General features: G+C 41.4%; 1 protein-coding gene across 1 annotated transcript in view; it reads left to right on the forward strand.

Moving 5' to 3' along the window:
* Positions 1-3,305: 3,305 nt before the first annotated feature.
* DNAI3 (dynein axonemal intermediate chain 3) overlaps positions 3,306-12,687 on the forward strand; it is a 71,256-nt gene continuing 61,874 nt past the window's right edge. Inside the window, exons 1-3 of the mRNA XM_021690160.1 lie at positions 3,306-3,427; positions 11,405-11,500; positions 11,912-11,950. Coding sequence (XP_021545835.1) covers positions 11,419-11,500; positions 11,912-11,950 — 121 coding nt within the window. The 5' untranslated portion in view covers positions 3,306-3,427; positions 11,405-11,418. The remainder of the gene's footprint in view (positions 3,428-11,404; positions 11,501-11,911; positions 11,951-12,687) is intronic.

A 12,687-nucleotide genomic window follows, 5' to 3' on the forward strand; every position in this document is an offset into this window, starting at 1 on the left:
GTCTCTGAGCTAACTTAACTCTTTTTTTAAAAAAAAATTCTTAAAAGGGGTGGGGGAGTCATTCACTAAAATAATAATTAGTAAAGAGCCACCTCATATCTAATTTGTCAGATTACCCTTCTATAAATCCAATCTGAAACTTATCAAGATGTCCTTAAATAATCAGAGAAGTATTTTCAACTACAAATTCTTGACTCATTACATTTTCACTCAACTAGTAAAACTGAAACTAATTTTTAAATATCTTCAAATTTTAAGCAAATTTAATTCAGCATCCCCTGGAAGAGCATGTAAGTGTTCACTAGCCACCATGCGGATGTTTCATTTCTGACCACTCCCATGAGAAAACAGATGTTCAGTCAATCATTTGTAACTTAAATTTGTAACATGAAGAAATTACTAAGCATTTTCCATTTAATTTCTAACTTTCTCGGTATCATGACTTATGACTCATTCCTCCAATGGTCATCCCCTTATGGTGTCTCTAAAGAAAAGATGACAAGAAGTCTTGATGTCTCATCCAAATCACAAGGTCATAGTCTTTACTTCCTTAAATCTGACTGCAAAGGATTATGAATTTTTTTTTAAGAAAAGGAAATTCTTTGGAAGGATGCAAAGACACTTTTGTTAGGTAGCTTTTTCTAGATGGGTTCTCAAGAGTAGTCAATCAATTAAATAATTCCACATCTATTTTACTAAATACGCATGTCAGATACTGTGCTAAACAATGGAGATAGGAAAGAAAGAGACACCATCTCCACCCTGAAGTCCACTGGGGGAGATATCCGTGTAAACAAGTCATTGCAACACAGTGTCATACTTGCTATAATGGAAAAACAGAGAAAAGAGTGACTAATTCTGTTGGGTGCCTGAATGGCTTTGCAGAGAAGGTGATATTTGAGCTGGGTGTTGAAAAATAAACAGGAGTTTACTAGGTAATGAAGATGAAAAAAGGCACCACAGATTGAGGTAGAGCTAGAAGTAGAGGTGTGGGATGAACAGATGCCCAGTTATTAAAGGGCATGGCAGATCGGGGGAGCAGCAGAGAGTTCTGCAGGGCTCTGTCTCTCATTCTGGGACAAGTCCCTGGGCCTTGTCCCACCACGGGACAAGCATGTCCCAGCTGCCTGGGGCTTCTTTGCGTTGATTCAACTTCATGTCAATTTTAATAAATAGTGATTTTAGACATTTTCCCCAGTTTTATTGGAATATGGTTGACATACAACATTGAGTAGGGATTTTAGACATTTTAAAAATGAAAATAAACATGAATACATCTGTGAAGAAGAATGCAAAAACTCCATGAATTCTTTATATGAAACGAATATGCCTGAGTTTCAGAAGTCTGTTTTAAGCTGTAACTCTCTTACCATCAGCCTATCATCACCAACCCCTGTGTCGTTATGCCCCTCGGCTCTTAGGGGCTTTACTTGAGAAGCACTGGACTAACACATGGGCTGAATGGGGGAAAATGAGGAACAGGAAATGAGGTTAGAAAAATAACTCATTATCTCCTAGATATCCTTAAGGCATCTTTCAGAACCCTATTTGTACTGGGTTTCATATGCCAGACTGAAAATATTTAAGCAAGCTGATGTCCAGATTGAATCTCTGTTGTAGAACCCTCTATAGCAACATGGAAAATAAATGAGAGAGGAGGAAACAGAACAAGTCAAAAGACTATTACCACCATCTAGGTGAGAAATGAGGCCTTCCTGAGATAAGGCAGAGGCAGTGAGGATGGCTAAGAAGAGATTAACAAGAGATAATTTAGGAAAGGAAAATGACAAGACTTAGTGACCTGTTCACTGTGAGCAGTGGGAGTCAGGGATGACTCTCAGATTTCTAGCTTTGCAGACCAATAGACAGTGGATATTATCACCTGAGGTAGAAAATAAAGGAAGAAAAAAGTTTCCAAAAAATATTTGAAAGACATCTGAAATACAACGAATTGACCTTTGCCTCTGCTAAGCTGCAATGTCTGTGGTACAGTAATTATTCATTCAATATCTTTATCTGGCAACTATTAAACACCATGAACTAAGTGAGACATGCATTTGGAAGTATCCAGTAGGTAGCGGAAATTCAGGTCTGAATGAAATTTAAGAGATGTATGAGGCTGAAAATATACAAATGGAAGTCACTGATGTGCTTTGCAGGATGGCTAAAGCTAAAGGGACTGAATATGCCACCAGCAAGGTGCAGAGTAAGAAAAGACGACTCAGCACTGAGCCCAGGGAAAACTAACCTTTCGGTGTCAGGGAGTAGAAGAGCCTGGGAAAAGGTTGCCAAAATGTCAGAATGGTTAAGTCCTCCTTACAGGTTGTTTTTTTTCTTTTTAATGATTTCTTCAGTAAAATTTATTTGCATTTTGCAAACACAAATTCTTCAGAAATTTTGAAGAATATATGTGATCTTTCTGCACACCATGTCAAGTCATGCTATTTAGGACCATATCTTAAATATGCCATGAATCTGTAAGCCTCTTCTCAGTTAAATATTTTCGTTCAAATTGGGTGTAAAAAATTAATTTGGACCACTTACAGCAGTCAGTTGCATACTTTATTAAATTCTGCCAGCTTACAAATTAGGCAGTTTTAATTATTTTTTAAAGGAAAGGGAGAAACAGTGTTCAGGGAGATGAGCTTCACTGTATGAATCCCATAGGACCCATAACCACAGATAAAATGAACCATAGAGTTACTAAGGGATTTAATCCTCCTCCCCCTGAGACTTCCAGTATGAGTCAAACTATACAAAAATTACTTTGGCAAGAGGAAAATGTAACACACCAGAATTCCAGGACACCCACGACACCCAGTCAAGCCAGATTTTATCTCCTTCACACTGGAATCTAGGACAGGTTCCTGGGACTGCCCCCAGACGGCAAATGGGGTAAGCAGAGCTGTCCCTAAGGGGTTTCAAGCCCTCGATCGTCCTTTCATCCTTCACCCCCTGCTGCTAGAGACCACACCCTAAAGGATTCATCTTTGGGTCCTGTTGCACTGTCGCATCTTTGGGTGCGAGGCATGGCTGTCGGTCCTGGGGTCAAGCCAAGCCACCGCCCTCTCATACACGAACCTGAAGCGCACAACTCCTTTCTAGCTAGCGGAAAACAGGACCTCGCCGCTGCTCACGTTGCGTGGCGTCAGCATCATGGCAGCCAATCATAAGTGCGTTCTTGAAGAGGCGGTTAGAGAGTGGACACTGTATTGGTGGTGGTGTTTTGTCACTCTCAGCAGAGGAGCCGCCTCTTTCCTCTTAGCAACGGATGTGTCATAGCAACAGCTTGCCGGGGAGGGGCCGTTTGAGCTCTTGGGACCTGCTTTTCGGAGTGGAGAGTCAAACTTCCATCTCCAGCTCCCAGAGGAGCTTTCTCCAGGGTACGGCAAAGAGGCTTCTTTTCCCTTCAGCTTAGCAGTATCAGGTAAGGGGAGGTCTGAATGAGAAAGGAGGCTTGGAAACCAAATATTTTACTTCTTCCAACGGCGTTTGGAACACTCCCTGGGCCAGCGATGTGCTTGACACAGTGAAGACTGCAAAAAACGACAAAAGTTTCCCTGATTTCAAAGAATGTCCAGCCTAGCCAGGAGACAAAAATAGCAAGGAGAGAGAGCAGTTAACGACAGTCTAAGAACTGTGAGGGCCGGTACTGTGACTCGTTCACAGGTTGTACAGAGCATTGTCTAGCTCATTGGGTGCAATGGTAGGAGCTCGGTAAATGATGGAGGGAGGGAAGGAGGGAGGGAGGGAGGGAGGGAGGGAGGGATGAGAAGGAAAACAGCATGATTCTGGCACAGAGGATGGAAGAAGAAAAGATTAGCATGGGCTAACGTAGTTGGGGAGGTGACTTCAGGACTGTTACAAAAGGGCTGGAGTAGTTGAAGAGTGAAGATGAATGGGAGAACATTACATCTTTGAAAGTAAGGGCCTTGTCTAATTCCTGATGACCACCAGTGCCTAACTGCTGCTCAGTAATTTCTCTCTCCTTCTCCACGGTGTATGCTGCATGCTGAATGAATTCACAGCAATCGTTCAGGAAGCTCTTGAGTTTGAGGCCTTCTGCCTTTGCAGAGGCCTGGTATAATTACATAGAACTTGATTAGAAAGTGTCAGGGTGAACTAAGATTGTTTCAGCCTGAGTGAGAAAGTTGGGGAGGCTTCAGAGAGAAGGTCATATTGGAGATGAGCCTTGAGGAATGAGTAGGATTTAAGCAAGCAGAGAAATGTGTGCGAGGTGGGGGACAGAGGGGAAAGGACTCCAGAGAGGGAGATGGGAAGGTATGTGGACTGTTTGGAGAATGATAGTAATCCTGTGAGGCTGGACTAGAACTGGAAGGGAGGATGTGGTGAGGCAGACCGTGAAGGGTGTTCAAGGTGACACTTACACATTTGGGCTCTATCCTGTTTGCCAAAGTCTCATCTGCAGACCACTAGTACCAGACTGCCTCGTAGTGATTTTTAACATGCAGCGTCCCAGGCTCACCCCAACATGCAGAATCACAGTAGGTCCGGAAAGTTTGCTTTTCAGATGAGCTCCATTTCTACACTACTGGAGGAGAATGCCACTGTGGACAATCAGGACCCACATTATATTCCACAGTATACAGGGAAGTGACTTGTTAGGATCTGCATTTTAGAAAGAGAGCTCTGAAGGCCTGCCCTGTGGGTGACCGTTCTGGCTGGAACAGAGGCAGGGAGGCAAGATAAATGTTCATAACCTAGTCAGGGGGTGGGAGGTGGAGAATCCATGGATAGAAAAAAATTACCTGTTTCTTTTTCCAAACCGCTAATTGAGATGTATGCATTTGGTAACAAACCGCAGCAGTATTTGCAGGGCATGTGACTATCCCCAAAAGAAATTATGGTTCTTTTCATATACATTATGGATATTATAGATGTATTATTTATGCTCATCACTTCTTCAAACTCAAGGTAGTAATTAGAACCACTGCTAGGCCTTGTTATTTATGTGTTAATAAACAAGCACATGAATTATATCATAATTTAAAAAACAGCTTGAGGGGCACCTGGGTGGCTCAGTTGGTTGAGCGGCTGCCTTCGGCTCAGGTCATGATCCCAGGGTCCTGGGATCGAGCCCCGCATCGGGTTCCCTGCTCAGCAGAGAGCCTGCTTCTCCCTCTCTCTCTCTCTCTGCCTTCCTCTCTACCTACTTGTGCTCTCTATCTCTCTGTCAAATAAATAAATAAAATCTTTAAAAAAACAAAACAAAACAGCTTGATAACTGTCCCCCTTACAAGCTCATGTTTTTTATTTGATGCATGGGCTTCACCAAGCTGCCAAAGGGGTTCATGGCACAAAATAGTTAGGCGCTACTGATATGGGAGGACATGTTGAAGGCCTGAACCAGAGGAGGCTATGGAGGGGAGGGCATGGAATTCAGGAGAAATTTCAAAGGCAGAGTGATGGGAGAGCATGGACTTTAGTAAGTAAATATCCAATCTTGGGAAGAGGTAAAAGTAGTTTGGAAGGGGAGAACCCAGAGTAGTAGACTAATGGGAAGCACTGTGGGAACAGTTCATCTCTGGAGGGTGCATGCTGTGAACTCGTCAGAAGAAGGCTGAAGCACCGAGGAGAATCTTAAAGCTTAGTCAGGGTCTTGGGGGAGATCGACCAGGAAGCAGCAGTTCTTGGAGACACATCTACCAGGCTCCCAAGACGTTAGTCCTGGATCTTATTCTAAATGTCTTTTTTAAAAAAATGGGACACAAGCATGATGAGCTTACAAATACTTCAGGAAGAGAAAAGAGGATTCCGACCACCCGGACAAGGTCAGCTAATTGAAGTACACTGGAGAAGTAATACTTTCTAAGGAAGACGCTAGGTCAAGAGGTGCCAGTGCCACAGGTCTTCTCAGAATTAAAAATCTCGTGGCTGGGCGTAAGCCACACATCCACACAGGAAACAAATGAGAATGTGTAAACAGGCGTCATGGATTACAGTGGAATAGAGTGAAGAGAGGGAGCTTAATAACCGTTTAAATCACTGCATTATGTCATAAAAAGATACAGTCATGAACAAGTCTTGGAAGTTAGTTTGGAACCAGGTCAGAGACAGCTCTGAATGCAGTGTCCTCAGAATCAGTGGCGTGCCGTCACAGGTCTTGGACTGTTACATGGAGGACTTACTCAGCACTTGCTTCTCTTATCACTCCCTACTGCCTTTGCTCCTAACAAGAAAGGTAAAAAATGTGTCCTTTGGTACACTGGTAGTAAAAAGATACTCTGGAATGGGTGGATTCATTTACAAAGAATATAAGTGGTTTTAATATCAAAAATATTTAAATGGGGTCGCCTGGGTGGCTCAGTTGGTTAAGCGACTGCCTTCGGCTCAGGTCATGATCCTGGAGTCCCAGGATCGAGGCCGCATCGGGCTCCCTGCTCGGCGGGGAGCCTGCTTCTCCCTCTGACCCTCCTCCCTCTCATGTACTCTCTTTCTCGCTCTCTCAAATAAATAAATAAATCTTTAAAAAAAATATTTAAATGGAATGCTTAAATATTTATCACTATTATAGTTCACACATTCAGTTTTGAAATTCAATCAGTTATAGTGGCTTTGAAAACCAAATGTAATACAAGCTACTGGAGGAGGCTAACCCTTTTCTAGGGATAGATGAAGCATCTCTTCTGTTCTTAATAATAAGAGTTGAGAACAGGAAAAATGTGAGTATTTCAGAGACATCTTAATAAAGCGATGTCTGGGGGCGCCTGGGTGGCTCAGTCACTTAAGCATCTACCTCTTGATTTCAGCTCCAGTCATGATCTCAGGGTGGTGGGATTGAGCCCTGTGTCTGGCTCCATGCTGGGCATAGAGCCTACTTGGGATTCTCTCCCTCTGCACCTCTCCTCCCTTCCCCCACACTCTCGCTCTCAAATAAATCTTTAAAAATAAATAAATAAATAAAATTAAATAAATAATAAATAAATAAATAAAGTGGTGTCTGTACTGAAAAATTCGTATGACCTTTTAGTAGGGAAAAGATTTGGAAAATATAATATAGCACATTCATTGCATGAAATATGCAATTGATTTTATGAAAAAAATCTTAGTAAGACCTGCTGTAATTTTAAAGCAACATCTTTTATTTGGGATTTGCTTTTTCAAAGAAAATCAGTGTAAAAAATAAACGGTGAATAAGTAAGTGGGTTTATTGAAATTCCATAGAGTACATTATTCATTTGATCTAGATATCTTCAATTAAAAGTGATTTATTTTCTAGACACAGGACATTGGTAGGGTTTCTATTATTCGAATTTACTAAAATAAACTATGAAATTTTGCCTGAAACACAAATACAATGTAAAGTAGCTACTCCCAAAGTAATCATTTTCTTTTCAGTTTAGACTATATTCACCAGGCTGACCTCAGCTAATGACTTTTTACATCTATGATGCCTAGCAACTTAAATACTGTGCTTTCAATCAAGAATAATTGGGACCTCTAAAAGCCTGTAGAACAACCTGGTCTTCCTTTTTCCTCGGTCACTAGTCAACATCTTAGACACAGGGATTAATATTTGTGAAAATAGTAAGTGAGCTATTCTGATAAGGAAGCACACGTTTAATGTTTATTCCAATTTTGTTTTCTAAAGTACTGGTGGAAAATGGACTTTGTTTTCCCCTGAATTTTGGAAATGGAACCAGATTGCCCACAAATCATTTTATAGCAGCCTTTGAAAAGAACTGGGCACATGTGATTACTTTGACTATTTCTTGGGGTGACTGTGTTAGATTGATACCTATATATTCAAACTGAACACCAATGCAGCACCTCGTAATCTTTGGAAACTGTGAATATGTTAACATATATAGCAAACAGGAATTAAGGTTGCAGATGAAATTAAAATTGCTAATCAGCTGACCATAAATAAAATAGGGAGTGTATCCTATATTATCTCGGTGGGCCCCAGTGTAATCTCAAGGGTCCTTAAAAAGTTGAAGTGGGAATAAGAAGAGAAGGTCAGAGTATATTCTGTGAGAAAGAGCTAACCCACTGTTGTTGGGTTGTTTGAAGATGGAGGAAGAGGGCCCACAAACCAAGAAATATTGGTGTCCTCGAGTACGAAAAGGCAAGGAAACAGATTCTCCCTTAGAACTCTAGAAAGAATGGAACACAGCCTTCTTGACACCTTGCTGACAGCTTGATTTTTAGCCCAGTGAGAGCCATGTCAGACTTCTGAACTACAGAACCATTAGAGAATGAATTTGTGTTAAGACACTGAATTTCTGGTAATTTGTTGGAGCAGCAATAGAAAATGAAAACAAAAGACTTTTGTTCAGACTGGAAATGCATAAGCTAAGAATGGCAGAAGGAAAGGGGACACCAAGGAGTCATTAATTCATTTTTTTTTTTTTTAGCACGTACACTGTGCCAGTTCTGGAGTTTACTGCCTACTGTACAGTCTAACTTCACATGCCTTCAACTGAATTTTTCACTTTCCCTTTCAAGTCTGCTCTTTCCCTGGGATCCCCATCTCAATAAATAGCAACCCCATGCTTTCAAGTCCTTAGGTAAAACCTGTTGAAGTCCTCCTTGGTCCTGTTTTTTCTGTCAGACCCTACATCCAAGTCGTCAGCAAATCCTATCACCTGGGCTTAAACAGCATATGCAGACTCCAGCCACTTTTTCCGTTCCACACTCACCTCCCCCTCGGACTACTGAATGTCTCCCAGCTGGATTCCCTGCTTCAGCTCTTTCCTCGCTGCAGTCTTCACTACACTAGCCATAGGGAGTCAGATCAAGTCAAGTAACTCCTCAGCTCAAAACCATCCAATGGCTCCCCCCTCCTTCAGAGTAAAAGCCCACGTCCTTACACGTGACCTAGCCCCCTTGTGGCATATTATATACTCATCCGCAACGATTTTATATCCAACTCTTACCTCCCTTCCCTGCACAAGGATCATACATTCCCAACCACTGCCAAGGAAGCAGACGTTCCTCCCCCATTAGCAGGACTGACCATGTGATTTGCTTGGGCCTATGGAATATAAGCAGAAAGGACAGGACGCCCGAGCCACGGAGAAGACAGAGGAGGCATTACACAGTTCTGGTAGCTCTCTGGCTTTTTACTCCGCCACGAAAGTGGGAGCTGTCAAATAGGGGCTGCTTCTCCAGCCTGAGTCCCAGAATAAGGCCTGAAGCAGCAGCCCACTCACAATCACAATACAGAACATAAAAAGAAATAAACATTCGTTGTTGTATGTTACTGAGATCCGCGGGACATTTATTACCCTAGCAGAGCTGACTAATATATGCCCTCATCAGCTCTCTGACCAACTTCATCTCCTAGTCCCCCTATTCACTCTGCTCCAGCCATCATGACCTTCCTGCTGTTCTCTTAAATGTGCCAAGCATATTCCTGCCCCGGAACTGTCTGCCTCCCCTCTAGAATGTAAGCTCTAGCAGGGCAAGGCTTTTGCCTGTTTTGTTCACTGCTGTATTCCTAACAGCTAGGACAGCCTCTGGTGCCTCAAAATTGCTCAGTAAGTATTTGTGGTGGTGGTGGTGGTGGTGAAGGTACGTGTGTATATGGGGGTAGGGCGAGTCCAGCTGGTGCCCAGAGTGTTTTGAGTGTTTTAAGTCAAATGCAGCTGAAATAGAATATGGAGAGGGGTACATTGATAAAGAATTTTCTGAGAAAAGGACTAGGTCCAAGATTTGAAATTATACTAAGGCTGAGAGGAGGGCTGGAGGATGCTTGACCGGCTGGAAAGTTGGGTCAGAGCCATTCATTGCAGGATATTTAAAAAGGAGAAATTCCCAAATGTCAGAATCATAAAATGCTGAATAAATCATAAAATCCTACCTTTCTAGGTAAAGACAATGATTTTAAATAATTTCATTTGTAATGAAACACAGTGAACAGTTACCACTGAAAGCCAAGGGACAGTCTTGTACAAAGATTACAAGTGTGAGCACTGGGGCCAGACTGGGTGGGCTCACACCCTGACTCTACCACTCACACTTTGTGTATCCCCTCATGCAAGGTTCCTGGCCTCTGTTTTCACCATATAAAATGGGGATGAGGATAAAAATATTCATAAAATGCTTATCTAAAAGGGTAGCTCCAATTAAATAAAAAATACATGTGAAGTACTTAGGACTGTGTCTGGCACATAGTAAACACTCAACAAACATGAGCTATCATTATTACCTTTGGAAAAAATACATGTGAAAAATCTGAAGTAAAAAATGTAGATCACAAATACACCCCCCACACACTTTGGTCCAGATTTAGGAATCAAGGGATGAAGCATAAAATGAAAGTCAGGATATTCTGACTGTGGACTATGAAATAATTTTCAATCTATACTGGGTTATTAAAATGAGGCAACCAGGGGCGTCTGGGTGGCGCAATCGTTTGAGCATCTGACTCTTGGTTTTGGCTCAGGTGGTGATCTCAGGGTGGTGAGATCGAGCCCCACATCAGGCTCTGCACTCAGTGCAGAGTCTGCTTGAGATTCTGTCTCTCCCTCTCCCTCTGTCCCTACCCTCGTGCTTTCTCTCTCTCAAATAAATAAATCTTTTTTAAAAAATGAGGCAACCAGTCTGTCATGACTGAGTTGAGGACGATACTTTATTTCATTAAATCATCACAACCATCTTGTGAGGTAGGTTTGATTATTATCGTCCCCTTAAACATGAATAAACTGAGACTCCGAAGGTATATAATTTGCCAAGCATCACTCAGCTGGTAAAAGGCAGAGTCTATTTTTCAACCTTGCTGCTCAGATGCCTGAAATCACACTCCTAACCCTCTAACAAGATGAGACAGGGGTGACCATGGAGATGACAAGGACTCGATGTGATAGCAAATGACCTCAGCGAAAACTGATGAACAGTTCCATGGAAAACTTTTGGAGGCACTCTCTGACAGCACAAACAAGGACACAGTGGTTACATGCTAGGACACAAGTACTATTTAAATTATGTTAACTTTAAAAATTATGTATGTATATGCATGTTCTGGGCCTGTGCCTGCCTGTGGACGTCCAGCCTGTCTTTGTTGCCGGGGCAGCTGCTGGGGAGCTGGGCATGGGGCAGCAGACAGCAACTCCCTGGGATGGCAACAGCCCCAAGAGGCTGGGGATCCAGTGTCCTCTGTCCTGCTTCCACGGCGGGCCCTATGGCTGAAACCTCAAAGGGTTGGCAGGTGGCTTCTGTGTGCTTCAGCTGAAAGGCTCCACTGAAATGGTAAGATCTTATCAGTAAAATTGTTGTTGCGATAAACCTTCGGTCACAGAACACCCATTCTATGAAGACACATGTCGCCGTAACCAAAGGCAAGGCTTAGAAAACATATTCTTATGTTTTGCTAAATGATAATGCTTATTATTTGAAACTGTAACACAGAATTTACTAATGACATTCTCTCTGTATGCAGCCTAAGTCAGAACCATGGCTCCAAAATCTCAAAAACAAAAGAGCTCAGCTGGCCGAAAAAAACCAAAATGGGGCAAAACCAAACAAACATTACCTGGTAGGATTGTTTTTTCATTAATGGGATTTTTATAGATCTAGTATTTGTATCTATATTAGCCACCAAAATGACCGTGGTTTAATGTATCAAATAATGAAACAGTTTTGATGTCATAAAGTCAACCACATATGGAATTTAAAGTATGGAGATTTATTCTTATTTTTGATTCATTTCATTATAATACCTGTTAAATGTCATATAATGAATGCCATAGCAAATGTATCACTAAGAGAGAATTGTGTGAAAAAAGATAATTATTCAAATTCTATTTAATCATGCATAAAATAGTTTAAATCTTCATTGTATATTTGTTTATGTTTCGTGCTTTGAGGCTGGTAAAAGACTGTAATAAACTTATAATGTTTACTTCATTCAAAAATGTAAATGTGACATCATTTTATTATATTCTAGATAGGGAAGAAACAGAACCTATAAATATGGAGAGCATGGGTAAGTGGAAATTTAATTTAGAATTTATGACCCGTTTTATAATATCTTAATATGCAATGAGCAAACAAAAATACAAATTGAAGTGATTGATCAAGATGTACATGGGCTAAAATTACATTATATCATTTAGAATATAAAGTGAAAAATTTTGAAAAAAGAATAAAAAGAGTGGGAGAGAGAATTTCAAACTGAGAAATAGACTTGAACCAAGCAGTCTCTCACAAATCTAACAGGGTATGGTTATGGAAGAGACTAGAAAGTTAGTCTGCAAGTTATTACTTTCATTAGAATAATATTTTTAAGACTCTGGCTTGTGGGCAATATTTATCTGTACCTCATGGTAAGATTCAAGTATTTCAAGTAAAGAGGCTAATTTTTAAGCAAATAAACTAGAACTTAGACAACCAAGTTAATGTTGCTCCTACTTTTAGAGGCTAAATAATCTTATGCCAACAGGATCTTTTGTTTTGGTTGTTGAAACTTTCCTCTTAGATTGGACTTAAGTGATGCCCTTCATGTTTAGAGACAGAGAGGAAACAGTGAGGGTTGGGGAGGAGGAAGATCTAAAAGCCTTGTAGGCTGTTGTAAGGGCTCTGACTCTGAGTCATGTAGGATGGAGGTTACTCAAGTGGTATTTAAGCAGAGGAGTGATGGGATCTGACTTGTTTTGAAAGTGTCACCCTGGCTACCTAGCTGAGAACTTCAGGGACAGAAGTAGAGACCAGGCAGAAAGCTGT

The sequence above is a fragment of the Neomonachus schauinslandi genome, chromosome 4 (genome assembly GCF_002201575.2).
Source record: "Neomonachus schauinslandi chromosome 4, ASM220157v2, whole genome shotgun sequence".
Lineage (NCBI taxonomy): Eukaryota > Metazoa > Chordata > Mammalia > Carnivora > Phocidae > Neomonachus > Neomonachus schauinslandi.